The sequence below is a fragment of the Pongo abelii genome, chromosome 2 (assembly GCF_028885655.2).
Source record: "Pongo abelii isolate AG06213 chromosome 2, NHGRI_mPonAbe1-v2.0_pri, whole genome shotgun sequence".
NCBI classification, from domain to species: Eukaryota; Metazoa; Chordata; class Mammalia; order Primates; family Hominidae; genus Pongo; species Pongo abelii.
This window is the reverse complement of record NC_085928.1, coordinates 69,815,902-69,831,955: the sequence shown is the minus strand read 5'-3', so window position 1 is coordinate 69,831,955 and position 16,054 is coordinate 69,815,902. Positions and strand designations below refer to the sequence as shown.

Below are 16,054 nucleotides of genomic sequence, written 5' to 3'. Positions count from 1 at the left end.
AAGTATATGAAACTGACATTTTGGTTAAGTCAAAAATGGACCAATATTGGCAATTTCACGTGGTTCAAACAAACACTGCACTTAGTATGTGCTCTGTTCTAAGCACTTTACATGTATTAACTCTTTTGATCCTTACAGCAACCCTGAGGTTGGTACCAATATTAGTCACATTTGACAAGAAAAATGAAGCACAGGGCTCAGCCAACTTGCCAAAGATAACGGAACTAATATGTGGCAAAGGAAAGCACCAGAGTCCATACTCTTAATATATTAATTATTAAAAATTACAGATGCTCCTTGACTTAACATGGGATTACATCCCGATAAACCCATCATAAACTGAAAATATCATAAGCCAAAATGTATTTAATATACCTATCTCTAGCCTGGGAAAAGATCAAAATTCAAAATTCAAAGTATGGTTTCTACTGAATGTGTATCGCTTTCACACCATCGTAAAGTTGAAAAATCCCAAGTCAAATCATGGTAAGTCAGGGACTGACTATATCTATAAATATTTGTTTATAATAAATATATACTGTATATTTATACTATAAATAATGTATACTTATATAAATATGTACTATGTATAGTTATATAATGTATACTTATACAATATATTGTGTATATATTATTATATATGTCACTATTGTACCTATATAAGTATACATTATATATATTATGTATACATCAATAAATAACATTTAATTAATAAGGTCACATGTGCCTTTTAAATTAGTATTTATAATAAGGCTACTGCTTTCTCTTCTGCATAATCTTGTATATCTTTCCTTTTCTTTTGAAATGCAGAGAACCAGATATGGAGTCCTAAGTAGATCAAGCCCTAGGCTTAATTTCAGTCTACTAGATTACTACCAAATATGTACTGGTAAGCTGCAGACCAGCATAATTTATTTTCTAGTGGGCAACTATGACAACCCTTCCATTCAAAGGAGAACAGCTGAAGAGTTTTGAATTCATGTATTCCCAGAGGGCTTCATTTAAATCACCTACGAAGTTTGTCTTTCCATCCAAGAGAGCCCAAAACAGATGTGTGGGCAGAGTGGAAGAAGGTACAATAACAACAATGAATTAAAGAGTAATTTCACAGAAATATCCAAGCCTTGGGAGAGGGGGCATCTCTAATTCCAAGCAAGATCCTAGATGAAATAATTGGCTTGTGGACACTGATAAATTACCACTATTTTAAAGCTTGGCCAGCAATCTTTTTTTTTTTTCCTTTTGTGGATTTTGACTCAAAAAAATTAATCAAAGCTTGTGTAGGAGTAAAAAGCAATTTTATTTCATTTTTTTTTTTAAAAACTGAAATACGAAATGTTCCACTTACGAAACCTTTGCTAATTCAAGAGACAACATAAGATTCTATTAGGCAAATAATAAACGTGTTTATCTTCTTTTATATTCTCATGAAGCAGCACTGTGAAACAAGACAGAGGAGAAGAGAAATAGCTACACTTACAAAAGGGAGATACAATTATGCAGAGCTGCACTTCTGGAAATTCTGAAATGCTAGTCTTTAGTTGGAGGGATGTTATTCTCTTACCAACTAACTGCCCCTTAACATTAGAACTGGAGGCAGATGCCAACCTTCTCAGCTTTCTTGGACCTCCTGTTCTTTTCACACTGGTTTTTGCTTTTAACTGGACACTTTAGATGTTTCTTTCTAAAAAGTTCCTTTTTTCATAAAGTCCTTAAGATTTCACATGACAAGGATTGGTTTAAGTTTTAGAAATTTCCTTTTTACTATTAAGATGCTAGACTCTTTTGATGTTTGAAAGCCAGCCGATTGCTAAATATTTTGATCATCTTCCATTATCAAGTGAGAAAAATTATACAAGTGCAAAGAAAATTGGCACTTGAGCATATCAGTCTATTAGCAAGACCATTTCTCATTTAATGGTGTTTTATGGCTTGGAGTAAGTCTGCTCCCTCTTGCCCCCAAAATACTCCTTAATAGCACAAATTTGGATCAATTTAATTGACTTGCAGTCTGCCAAGGCACCCCACTCACACTTTTGTACCTCCAGAACTACAAATGTACTGTTTATTACTCATATCCAAAAACCTAAACAGAACAAAACAAAATAAAGTGATTTAAAAATGATAAATCATGAAAAATCTAAGAAGCAACAATAAATACCTAGGATTCTGGATCACCAATTCTAGTCAATCCAAGATGATACCAGAACATGACAGACCTGGCTTCTACTAAAGCCCTGGGGGCTTTGTGTCATTAAAACACTAAAGACCCAGAGCAAATTTTAGACATGACGGGACTTGCAACAACTGGTGTTTAGTAGAAGAGGCCTACTGAATATTGAGACTTCACAAGTGAAAAAAAAGTGCTCATAAAATAAAAAATCATCATTACGGAAACTTCCCTCCACTGACTTCCTCTTAAAGAATGGCATAAGTGACAGCTATAAGTCATGAAGAAGTGAGCAAACAACATATATCCCTAGGGAAGGAAACAGAAGACTAGCACTTACATTGTGGGGGCTACTTGAGAAACTGGTTTCTGAGCTGCCTGAATCTATACACTGACAGAAAAGGAAACCAGCTTGAGGGCCACTGAGAACAAAAGCAAAGGTCTGGACTAGTACCACACTCACTGGCCACTGTGCCTCCCCTAGGCTCAGCAAGGAAGAGAAACCCCCAACTTTCTGCCTGGGGAGAGAAAGAAGGGAAACACGATCCAATGTTCTAGCTTTTCCAAGAGCTGGCCAGAGGACTGGCTTCTGTCTTGCCCCAGTAAGCATGAACCCTGCATGTCCTAGGTGACTGGGGACTGCTAAGAACAAAAAAGAGCTGGGTCGCTTGCTACTGATCCAGAGGACCCAGAGTACAGCAGACAGAGGCTGATATAGCTCTGTGGCTTATCTTGGGAGGGGAGGCTGGGAGAGAATAGTGGAGTGTATGACCAACATTTGAACTTTGCAAAGGACTGCCTAAGGGAATGGTTTCTGTCTCACTCAACTTGGGGTGCTTTGGATCGGCATACTTTAGATGCTTGAGGGCAGCTGAAAACAAAAAAAGAGGTTGATGGCTTACAGCAGCTCTGGAGAACCTGCAATACCATGGACAGACACACAAGAGAGAATAGCAGCTAATGAAAAAACTGACCAAATCTCTCTACTTGGAAATTTATAATCACAAGTCCAGGGAAGACACAACCACAGAAAAGGCTTAAGAAGCCCCTAGAATCTGCAGTCAAGCTGACTAGTAAAGGTCTTTCTCTATATGGTAGTGCCCCCTTATACACAGGCAAGACATTCCATAAAGCGCAGTGGATGCCTAAAACCACAGATAGTACTGAATCCTATTTATACTACATTTTTTTCTATACATACTTACCTATGATAAAGTTTAATTTATTAATAAGACACAGTAAGAGATTAGGAACAATAACAATAACATAGAATTAAAACAATATACTATAACAAAAGTTATGTAAATGTGGTCTTTCTCTCAAAATATCTTGTGCTGTCCTGTAGATTGTACTGCAGATCTTAGCAACCTCAGCATACAATTTTCTTTCCTTTCCTTGTTAAGAACTTTCACCTTTTCACTTAAAGGAAGCATTTTATGATTTCTCTTTGTCATATCCGAATTGCCAGCATCACTACTCTTGTGCTTCGGGGCTACTATTAAGTAAAATAAGGGCTACTTGAACACAATTACTGTGTTCTGCAACACAGTTACAATTACTGCGATACTGCAACAGTCAATCTGATAACACAATTACTTATGTTCTGCAACACAGTTACAATTACTGTGATACTGCAACAGTCAATCTGATAACCAGGATGGTCACTAAACGATTAACGGTAGATAGCACATGTAACATCAATACACTTGACAAAGTGATGATTCCCATCCTGGGCAGGACGGCACAAGATTTCATCAGTGCTTTACTTAGAACAGCGTGCAATTTAAAACTTATGAATTATTTATTTCCAGAATTTCCCATTTAGTATTTTCAGAATGCAGTTGACCACAGGTAACTGAAACCACAGATAAGGCAGGACTACAGTACAAAGCCAGTCTGTAACAAAGCCACTGTGAGGGAGTGAGGCCCTGTCTCCCAAACAAAACAAAACAAAAACAAACCAACAAAAACAATGTTATTAGCTATGTTACAAAATAAAGGAAGAAAATCATATGAGCATCTCCATAGATGCAGAAAATACTTGACAAAATTCAACACCCATTCATGATTTAAAAAAAAAAAAAAATCCTCTCGCCTAACCAGGAGTAGAGAAGTGCCTCAACTTGGTAGGTTTATGAAAATATATTAAGAATATAAAAAAAACTTACAGCTAACATCATACTTAATGGTAAAAGACTGAATGCTTTCCCCATAAAATTAAGAGTAAGGACAGGGATGTCCATCCACACCACTTTCAACACTGTATTTGAGGTACCAGCCTGTGTAACAAAAAGAAACGTAAAGGCGTATAGATCAGAAAGGAAGAAGTAAAACTGTCTTTATCCACAAATTACATGATTGCGTATGCAAAAATTTCTAAGGAATTAACAAAAAAGATGCTGGAATTAAGCGAATTTAGTGCAGTCAGAAGACGAAAGGTCAATATAAGTTATATTTCTTTGTGCAAGGTCTGTGCAATGAAAATCAAACAACACTGTTGAGAGAAATAGAGAAGTATATCATATTCACACATTGAAGACTCGGCATTGTTAAGATGTCAGTTCTCCCAAATTGATCTCTAGATTCAATAAAATTCTAGTGAACATCTCAGCAGGCTTTTGGTAGAAATTGACAACCTGATTTTAAGTTATATATGGAAATGCATTTAAAATCCAACGATCCTAAAAAAAACAAAGAAAAAAAAGTTGGAGGACTTACAATGCCTGATTTCAAGACTTACTATAAAGCCCCAGTAATCAAGATAGTGTGGTACTGGCACAAGGATAGACATATATGAGTCTAGCATATAAGCCTTTTAAAATATTGTACCTTGAGGTATTTACTGCAATAGGGGTTATCCTATCATTGTTCAGGAGTTAGACAAACAGTTTACAGATTATTTAGGTTCATGCTCTTTCTTGTTCTCTATTTTCAAGTTGATTTATCTTGGAAAGCTAAAAAAACAATAAACTGAGGCCTAAACAATTGGTTTTAGTGGGCAGAAGTTTTGGTGAAAAACTACTAAGTTTCTAAGATCAATGGAATAGAAGAGTCCGGAAATAGACTACAGATGGCTAGCTGAGGTCATACTGACTGAGATGGGGAGAAATTTATCAGATAATGAAAATGTTCAGTATCTTAATTGCAGTAGTTACATAGCATACACATTTGTCAAAATTCATTAACACTTTCATACCTTAATGTGCACTTAAAATGGATGTATTTTATTGTATGTGAATTATACCCAAATAAAGATGATGTTAAAATATATTTTAAAACAATCTCCAAAACTTATCTTGGTTTTTAATGTGAATCTTGTCTGGAAGAAAACTAATATTATTAAGGACTTATAATGTGCCAGACAGTAAGTTCTGCACATTTAATTCTCACAAACATTTTCTAAAGTAGTAAATACCAGATTTTCAAGAGTCAAGCCCAAGGATATCTGTAATGCCCGTGTTGCCATCACTGCTATCCTCTTATTATGTCTTCTCTACAGAAACTTTTTCACCAAAGCTACTACCAACTAAAACCAATTTCTTAGGCCTAAGTTGACTGTTTTTAACTTTCCAAGATAAATCAACTTGAAAATAGAGGACAAGAAAGATCATGAACCTGAATAACCCATAAACTGTATGTCTAGCTCCTCAACAATGATAGGGTAACCCCTATGCACTAAAAATCTCAAGGTACAATATTTTTAAATGCTTATATACTAGACTCATAAAGAGAAGTACAAACAAATTCCAACATGAGTCTTTCCAGCATCACATAGCAGTTAAGTTATAAAACTGTCTGTAATAAAGTCAGTGGTAGAATTCTCCCACTGGGGAAATATTCTTATTGTTACAGATTTTTAACTTTGAAATTCTATATCAAGTACTACTTGGTGGAACCACCTATCTATTATCCTGTTAAAAACAAAAATTCTGAAACTTAACATCAAAAAGCACTTGGCAAATAAAGCACCACTTATTGTGACCAAAAATTTTATTGCAATAAATGCTATAAAAATCATAAAAATATCAAAGAGGAACGAGGTAGAAAATATAGAAGCCTTGTAAAAACCTTCAATATTCAAGAGGAAGGCAGTGAAAAAGACCTTCTGAAAAACTACAACATAGAAGAGCTAAAGGTGAAACATAAATATGTGTATGTATCTTTGGTGTTAAATTAACACTACCTCATGTAAAAATTGCAATTTACTAACTCACAGGAACAAAACATACTTACAGTTATGTGAACACTGAGGTATTATCATTGCAATGTTGAAATACTCGAAACAAATTCCACACCGCAGCAAATCATCTATTGTCTGAAATGCAAATATGCATATATACATATCAGAAAGACATCAAAATTGGAAGTCCTGTCACAAAACTTTTTCTCTATCCCCTAAAAAAAATTCAAATTCTTTGTCAAATACACAAATTCAAAAGCTAACTCCAGATAAACTGCAAGGGATCTTGACAAATAAATAAAAACTTGTCTCATATGACTCTTATACATTCAGTCTCAGGTTGCCCAAATTGCTTTAGACAGCTAAAGACGATGGTGCACCGACTCTTGTGCCATATTGTCATCCCTTCACATAAGGGCTACTGTACTTCTGTTCCACTTCTAATGCGCTTCCAGCTCTTACTCCAAGCCTCCTCCTCTTCAGACTCCAACACCTAGCCTATAGTCACTATTGGGTGAAACGTGGCCATTGCCACCACACAGGTTAAGAATCAAATCAAAGAATGTTAAAGCCAAACACTAGAAACTGTCTAGTCAAAAGAGGAAACTGGTATCAAAAGCAGGCACACAATAGTAGGCATTAGTCAAGCCAAGACCAAAATTCCTGTCTCCCTTCTGGCAGTCCAGTGCTTTCTGCATGGTACTACACAATGGAGCCAAATGAGGAAGCCTGGAAAGAGCTGGCGCAGTGAAAGCAGAAGAAGGGAAAGTGGACAACTTGGAAAGAGAGATGTGTGCCAACCTGGAATGCAATCCAAACAGGAAAGGAACTACTCTGGCAACCTAAAATCTTTCAAATTGTTTAAAATAAAATATTATTCCATTCAATAGAAATATTTTTTAAAAGGAGGAAGCTCTCGACGGGAGGATCGCTTGAGTCCAGGAGGCATAGGCTGCAGTGAGCCCACATCGCACCACTATACTCCAGCCTGCATGACTGAGTAAAACTCTGCCTCAAAAAAAAAAAAAAAAAAAAAGGAGGAAGCTCCTCTCCTTCATACTGATATGACAAGATTGCCAAGATAAGTGAAAAAAGGAAATAAGGTATAGACAGTACATATACTATGCTACCGTTTGTTTAAAAGGACGAGGTGAATAAGAATATATTCTAATAGGCCTAGCATGGTGGCTCTTGCCTGTAATCCTAGCACTTTGGGAGGCCAAGGCAGGAGAATTGCTTGAGTCCAGGAGTTTGAGACCAGCCTGGGCAAAATAACAAAAATCCATGTCTACAAAAAATTTAAAAATTCGTTAGGCCTAGTGGCGCATGCCTGTAGTCCCAGCTACTCAGGAGGCTGAGGTGGAAGGATGGCTTTAGCCCAGGAGTTCAAGGTGCAGTGAGCCGTGATTGCCACTGCACTCCAGTCTAGGCGACAGTGAGACCCTATCTCCAAAAAGAAAAAAAGGAAAAAAGAATGCATTCTATTTTCATCGTAAATGTAAATAATGAGAAGATAAACAAGAAGTCATAAATAATGATCAGGGCCAGGAACATGGTAAGAAGGAGACTTTTACTTTTTATTTTATGTGTATTTTGAACCATGTGAACCTATTACCTGAATTTTAAAAATGTAAACAAAAAAGGACTAATATCACTAATGGTCCATATGATGAAATATTATGCAGCCATTAAAAAAACATGCTTTCAAAGAATAATTAATGCCCTAGGAAAATAAAAATCAGAAAATAAATCTATGCCAATAATACATAACTCTGTAGTTTAATCTTCATAGCAATCTTATGAAGTCCACAGCATCCGTATCCCAATTTTAAAAATAAAGTCTACAGAGTTCTTAAGTTGGCTGGATCAAACCCAAGAAGTTGACTCCACAGTGATCCCAAATTTTAAATGCACAAAAACCAAAGCAAAATAAGGTAAAATGTTAAACACTGGTTCTCTGGGTGGTAGAATTATGGATGGTTTTATTTTTCTTCTTTATCTTATTCTGAATTTGAATTTTTTTTCTACTGTGTACACATATTACACTTACAATATGTTTAAATTTTTGTTAAAGTAAAACCAGGGAAATAATAAAATGCCAAAATCTTCCATTATTGTGGATGGTAAGCTGTCACAGACACAAAAATCTAAAGGGTTATGCTCAAGATCAATTAAGAGCAGAGGCAGGCCCAGAAGCCAGAACCAGTCTATCATATCACACTTTCTTATCTATGCCATCCTCTTCTGGTGGAGGAATGATTCTGAAAGATCTGCAGAGCACAATTGTGGAAGTTGACACTACATCAGATGAGCTATTTCTGGTTCAAATTTCTTGTCATGTCACTCCAAGACAGTAACATGCATATCACATGTGCCTCAACCAACCAAACAAAAAATGATGCCTGAATAGAGAGTGGTCAGCAGACTCCCCAAAATTTCTTTAGTTTAGAGAGAGAGAAAGTGAAAGGCAGAAGTAGAAGATGGGTGGAAAAACGTAATAATTATAAAAATACTCTTAAGTTTTTGGGGTTACAGATCCCTTTGAAAAATGGATGAAAACTATGGACTCTTCTCAGAAAAACATACATACAAAAATTTTACAAATAACTTGAGACTCCAAAGTCTTTCTGTGGATCCTAAGTTAGCAACCATGGATTCTGAGTCAGACTTCTATTCAATAAAAGAAGTAACTTCAGTCAGATCTGCTTCTGGAATCTGATAGTTCTTTGTGCCTGGAAGAGTTCAAGCAAAAATTAGGTGAGAAATTGGCAGATGTGTTATAAAGGAGATTAAAATACTGAAAGGGACTGGTTTTCTAACCTTAAGATTTCATGATTCCAATGTGAGCAAAAAATATGGGCTCAATCAACTCTCTGGTTGAACACTCACTGAACACTCTGTGGTGCCAAACTCTACATTCAGTGCTGTGGTGAGATACCAAAGTCAGAGAAGACATGGAACCTGCCTCTAAAGAACATTGAAATTGTGGGAATATGTAAAGTGTGCTTAAATCTACAAAGCAGGAGCTTTACAGGTTACAGAGCTCTTTTACTTTCCTTATCCAAGTCAAGCTTCATGACAACAAATTAAAAGGGGAAAGAAGCACTTAACACAGTGCTAATAATAATAATAATAAAATATATTCATTGAATGCTTACTACATTCCAGATACTTTCAATCAAGCAGCAAATAATATTTGAGCACCCACTCGGTGTCAGGCACTGCAGTAAGCACAGTGAATACATGGCAGAATCTGTGCCCACATACATCAACTAATTTATTTAATCAATCCTATGAACTGTTATTTTTTTCTCTAATTTATAGTTGAAGAAATTCAGGCTCAGAGAGGTTAAGTTACTAACTGAAGGTCACACAGTTAAGAGGCAGAGAGGAGATTTCACCCAGGACCACTGGAACTCAAATCTGTGCTCTTCTCCACTGCATCCTGGTGCCAAGCCCACAACTTCAAAACTACAGCTTTCCTGGATCATTTCACAATGTCAGCTTCTCATCATGCAGATATCTCAAGTCCCCAAGCACTCTAGACGTCACTGACGACAGCAGGAAGAACAAGGCCTTCTACTTACTTTAGCCTTCACTTAATTCTAAAGTCAAATTTATGAGTCAGTGGGACAGATACTATAATCCCCAAGTCTACAAAACTGAGGAAGAGAAGAAGGCTATCTTAGCCACTGTCAGAAACGGAAATAATCACAGAGCAAGAAGAAACACCAAGCAACTGATTTTTAGCCAGCACAGCAAAGTGCACCTGCTCTTGAGCAAATCCAGGGCCCACCACTACTGTAAATGGAAACTGGTATGCCTTGCCAAAACAGAAAGTGGCCACAAAAATAAATGTTATTTAAGTGAAATAATTAGATGCAATGGAAGATCAGCGCTGAGCCTGAGTCCTGATCTCTGTTTAAAAGGTAGAGACATGAGCAATTGTTAGAGAAGAGTGAAGGTGTGTTAGAGAGGAGTCGGGGCAGTATGTCAGAACAAACCAGCACTAGGTTTATTGAGAATAATCAGAAGAAATGAAAGAGCCTGTAAAGGAGACTACCTGCTTGGCTACGTGATTACATACATGTTATCTGATAAAGTGTCCACCTAAAATCATGTCCGGTGTCACTGTTTAGTGCTTGACACAAAGTAAGCTTTCAGTAAAGAACAGCTGTCGATGTCATTGTTTGGAATAACTGTTTTTCTCCATGTTATTGTTGGGATTGGATCGCAGAATATCTGGTTCCATAAGACTGCCAACCTCAGCTCAACAGGCTTGTCCTTGTCACTTATCAGAGGAGTAAACTGAGACCCAGAGCCACGCGGTCGGCTACTGGCAGGGCAGAGCCGGATACCCTGGCCCAGTGCGACGTTCGCGCCTCATCCTTTCTCCTTAAGGCGAGGACATCCTCCTCAAAGGCAGGGACCTCCCCCTGCAGACACCCGGGAGCTCACAACCTCCCCGAAGCACTCACCTTCATGACTGCCAGGCCCGGAGGCCACCGAGGCTCGGCCAGGGAGTCCATGGTCGCTCCCGAAGATGCTGGGGGTCCGCCACCCACTAGCCTCCGGCGCTCCAACACCACTCGAAATTCCCCGCGCTACCGCATTACGTCAGCAGCTCGCGACGCGCCAGAGGCGGGCGCGGAGCCTGCCGGAAGTTGTAGTAGTTTGTGGGCGGGGCGCCGCCTACGGGCTTGTACTGCGCATGCGCCAGGCTTCTGCCGCACTTACCTTGAAGAAAGTGAATGGTTAAAAAGCGTAGAGCCAGTTGAATATTAAGAAAAGAAAGCCAGGAATCAAACCAAATCCAGACCTCGCCAGATCTGTCAAGGTCTAGGCTCATGACCCGCTTCGGGTCGCCCATCCTAATCGCAATGACGATCCGTCCTTGCTCTGAACAGAAGTTTTTATATCCATTACTTTATGTCTCTCGTATTACAACATTGGGAGGTAGATGTTATCATTGTCAGTTTACACAAGAGGAAGCCTACGCCCGAAAAAGTGGATAGAGTTTCGAGTCAGATTCCAAACAGGACCTCTGGGCTTTAAATGGGAGCTTTTGCTTTTATTCATATTAAAATTTTAATGTACAGTTTTTCTTTTTCTTTGGAGAGAAGCACCATTAACTTTGGCATATAGCCTTCTAGATATTTCCTATGCAGATTGACAAAGATTCTTTGTTTGAGCAAACTTTAGTCAGGCTCCTGAACCTTCTCCTAGGCCAATCTGTGTACTTCCTGTAAAAATCCAGTTTTAGCAAAAAACCCTGCTAAATCAAGTTACCAAGAATCCCCACCTTTGATATGTGATCACTCTTGTTATCTGATGTGTTCCTCATCCTCCACCATCCCCCAGTTGATGTCTGATCACCCTGGCCTCTTCAGCAAGAATCTACTGTTACCGCTGATGTTTCCTCTTAGTAATTTTTCGTGCACTGCTCCCCACCCTGCTTCCTGTCTATAAATTTCCATTTGCCCATGTTGTATTCAGAGTTGAGCCCAGTTTTCACCAATTGCAAGACACAGTTGCAGTGGTCTCTATACCTACTTGAATTGTCCTGATTAAGTCTTCCTTATTGTGCTTTAACAAGTATCATTGAATGATTTTTTTCTTAAACAAGATACAAACATAGATACTTTTTTTCATACATGTTATATTAAATGCATCAGGAATGGAGGTTTACGGTGTCCACCCCTGCCCCCCGCTTTGTATCAGCCAATCATAGAACGGCATGCAAATGAATGCAAATGAATGCCAGGCTGAGCTGGAAAATGTTGGATAGTTCTGGATGCGGAGGAAGTGGGGTCTTGGAGAGACAAAGGAAAAGCATATAAGACCAGGTCCCTGGCCTGAGTGAACCAGTAATTGTTTTTTTCAGAGTACTAGTTGGACAAGGTAATTAGGTTTAAGGTGACAAATGGCTGGGAAGGTGAGAGAGGAAGAGAGAGGAGATGAGAAAAAAGAGAAAGAATGGGTAAGGAGAAAGGGAGAGAGAGAAAAGACAGGGACAGGAATGTACTTTTTGCATTCAACCAGATTTGGAAGCAGGCAGTGCTTGTTGGTCCTGGGGCCAAAATTCATTTCCCTATCCATGGAGAGCCTCCAGGACAGGATGCCATGCCATTCATCTCTGAGTGTCTGCCAATAGCTGCTGGGTGAGGCTGAATGAATGGATGCATCACCGACAAAGCCCACATTCCCATAAATCTTTTCCTCCCAGGCTGAGCATTTCTCTTCCTGCCATCTTCAGCAGCACCAGGGTGATAGATCCCATCAAGCCCACCTCTGGGCCCAGGAAGGAAAGTTCAAGAACACAAGCGCACTTTGAGCTCAGGAAAAGGCATTTGTCTTGGGTGTTTATCTAACCCTGGGAGCCATTCTCCTCTTAACAAGCTGCTGTTTGTACGGACTTTCTCCTTCTGTTAGATCAATAAAGAGATCGTACTTCCCTATTCAGGACTAAAAACAAAATGTTCCATGTAAAATAAAAGCATGCTAGTGTTTAGTGGAATCTTCTGTGGCACATAGCACACAGTGAGGAGCCAGAATAGGATGGCCAGATAAAATACAAGTTGCCCAGTAAATTTGAATTTCAGGTGAACCGCACACAACATTTTAGTGTAAACCTGTCCCAAATATTGCACACAACATATTAACCAATTATTTGTTGTTTACCTGAAATTCAAATATTTAACTGGGTATCCTGTATTTTTATTTGCCAAATCTGACAACCCTAATTAGAGAAGCATTCTCCCAACTGAGTGTGGGGCCTGCCCTGGATTAACCTGGGGATGTCCTGTGGCCCCTGAGCTCCTTTCCAGGTTCTCTTCGTCCTGTTCCTCTCTGCCCAGCACTCTCTCTTCCTCTAGGCCCCATTTTCCTCATTCTAGTTACGGGAGAGGGGATATTAAAGGAGCTCCCTCCCTCCCTTTCCTTCCTTCCTTCCTTTCTTCCTCCCTTCCTTCCTTCGTTCCTTCTTTCCTTCCTTCCTTCCTTATTTTTTTCTTCCTTCCTCCCTGCCTCCATCTCTCCCTTCCTCCATTCATTTTAACAAGTGTTTATTGAGCCACTCTCCACTTGTGCCAGGTGCTAGAATACAGAGGTGAATAAGACAGATATGGTCTCTGTTCTCCAGGAGCTGGCAGCCTGGGGGTGAGCATGGATCCAGGACAAAAAAAAAAGAGAGTTTGTAAAAAAATGAGTAAGATAATTGCATAAAACAGTAACTGATGTAAAAACAATAAAAAAGGGTGATGAAATGGACAGAGGAGGGGACACTGTAAATTGTATGATCCGGGAGGCTCCCTCTGAGGAAGTGACATATGTGCAGAGACCCAACTGGTAGAGAAAGGTAGCCATGCAAAGACCCAAAGACCCCAGAAGTGGAGAGTTCCATGCCTTAGTAAAAAGTTCAGATTTTAATCCATGTTAACTTGGGTAAGTTGTTGACCTCTCTGTGCCTCAATTTTCTCATCTGCAAAATGGGGATAATATTAGTATTTGCCTTGTAGGGATAATTAAAGGAGTTATTGTAGGTATAATGCCTAGAAGGGTGCCTGGCAACTACTAAGCCCTGTGTGAGTGTCAGCTGTCATTAATATTATGTTGCTATAAGCACGGGGGGGAGGCCCTTAGAGGCTTTAGGCAGGGGTGTAATTTACATTTTCCAAAGGTCATTCTAGCTGCTGGGTGAAGAAAGGATCAAAGTGGAAAGTGTACAGTAGAAGAAGGTGACAGGGACTGAACCTGGGTGGTACAGTCCGGAGGAGGTAAAAGTGCTGTGGACCTCATGCTTACTGTGGACCCCAGTTCTAGGAAGCAGGCCCTGCTGTGTCCTTATGACCAGGCCCCTATCTTGATTCCTCCCAGACATGGACCCTGCCTTATTCTCTCCCTCCCAGCCCTGGGACAGCTAGGTCTTGTTTACACTTACAGACTGTGCCCATTACCCCCTCCACCTGCCTGTTAGACCACCATCACCTCTGGGAGCTTCGCGCTGAGGCCAGCTACCTCTCTGTCACCAAAGCCTCTTCTTAGGAAGAGTCCCAACCCCTCCTATTGATCCTTCAAACAAGTGTTCTCTGAGCACCTACTATATGCCCAAGCAGAGGTGACAAGTACACTAGACAGAGGAATACCAAGTCCAAGTCAAGGTCTGCAGATGGGAAGAGCTTTGAGATCAGACAGGAAGAACTTTTAAGGGAGGGAACTGTATTAGGACTTTTTGGTTCAAAGTGCTGAATTAGAAAGCCAACTCAAAATGGCCTAAGCAAGAAAGGCAGTGTGTTAGCTCATGTAACCGAAAAGATCTGAGGTAGGTATTCAGGTATGGCTTGATCCAGGTGGTCTCTCTCTTCTTCCCTCTCAATCACTCTTTCTTCTTTTTTTTTTTTTTTTTTTTTTTTTGAGACGGAGTCTCACTGTGTTGCCCGCACTGGAGTGCGGTGGTGTAATCTCAGCTCACTGCAACCTCTGTCTCCTGGGTTCAAGCGATTATACTGCCTCAGCCTCCCTAGTAGGTGGGACTACAGGTGTGTGCCACCATGCCCAGCTAATTCTTGTGTATTTTTAGTAGAGACAGGGTTTCACCATATTGGTCAGGCTGGTCTTAAACTCCTGACCTCGTAAACTCCTGACCTCGTAAACTCCCAGCCTCAGCCTTCCAAAGTGCTGGGATTACAGGCGTGAGCCACCGCGCCTGGCCACAATCACTCTTTCTTAATGCCTTATATCTTCTTCCCTCACTGTCGACTTAACGCTCATGCAGGCTCCCCCCATGAGAGGCAAACATGGCTCCAGAAGCTCCAGGCCTACATTCTATTAGCACAGCTGCCTCAGCAGAAAGGACGGACCTCGTTCCCAACAGTTCTCAGCAAAAGTACCAGGACCAAGTCTCATTGGCCAGAAGTGGGTCACATGCCCATTCTTGAACCAACTGCTGTGCCTCAGATTATCTAAGTGTGAGTTTGGGAGTGGGAGTGATGCCCCAAATGAACAACAGGGTGTGACATACAGAAAAAGAGGGAATGGGGGCCTGCAATTAAGCAGGTTGCAAAAATGCTTATAAATTTTTCCCCTGCCTATCCACACTTTGTTTCCATGGGACTCCTTCCAGCAACAGGTGGGTCTGTGGCTCCACTCCTTGAATCTGGGGTTGATCTTGTGATTTGCTTTGGCCAACAGGGCATTAACAAAGGTTACCCAAGCAGAGGCTTGTGCACTAATAGCCACCATGTGAATAAGCCCCAGCTTGTGATCCTACTGGGTGATCAGAGACAGAGAGCCAAGTTATCCTTGTCACCTCAGCCAACATCAGACCACCTACAATACATAAGTGAGGTCATCTTAGACTATCCAGCCCCAGCCAAAGCACCTGCTTACTGCAGAGATCAGTTCAGCCAGCCCTGACCAGAAAACTGCTCAACATACCCACGGGATCATGGCAAATAATAAATGTTTATTCTCTTAAGCCTCTAACTGTGGGCATGGGTTGTTCCACAGCAATGGTTTACTGCTGCAATGATTAAAAACCACGGTGACCCTGTACAGGAGTCTTCCACTTGCCCGGAGCCTGGCCCAGGAGCCCCCAGACACAGAGTGGCTGGAGCCCCAGTCCTGCTGGTCCTTCATCTTTCCCATAGCCAACTCCCAGCATCCTCTCCTGCTCTGTTAGACCCCTGTGCCTGTCTCTGCTCTGC

The 16,054-nt window shown here is 40.2% G+C and overlaps 1 protein-coding gene across 2 annotated transcripts in view; it reads right to left on the bottom strand.

The window, feature by feature from the left end:
* The window catches only part of RAD18 (RAD18 E3 ubiquitin protein ligase), an 86,054-nt gene extending 75,033 nt beyond the window's left edge, over positions 1-11,021 (bottom strand). The window contains exons 1-2 of one of the 2 annotated variants that reach the window (XM_054550277.2): positions 10,829-11,021; positions 6,404-6,485 (exon numbers count right to left, since the gene is read on the bottom strand). In XM_054550277.2, coding sequence (XP_054406252.1) covers positions 6,404-6,485; positions 10,829-10,879 — 133 coding nt within the window. In that variant the 5' untranslated portion in view covers positions 10,880-11,021. 2 annotated transcript variants of the gene reach the window in all.
* Positions 11,022-16,054: the final 5,033 nt, after the last annotated feature.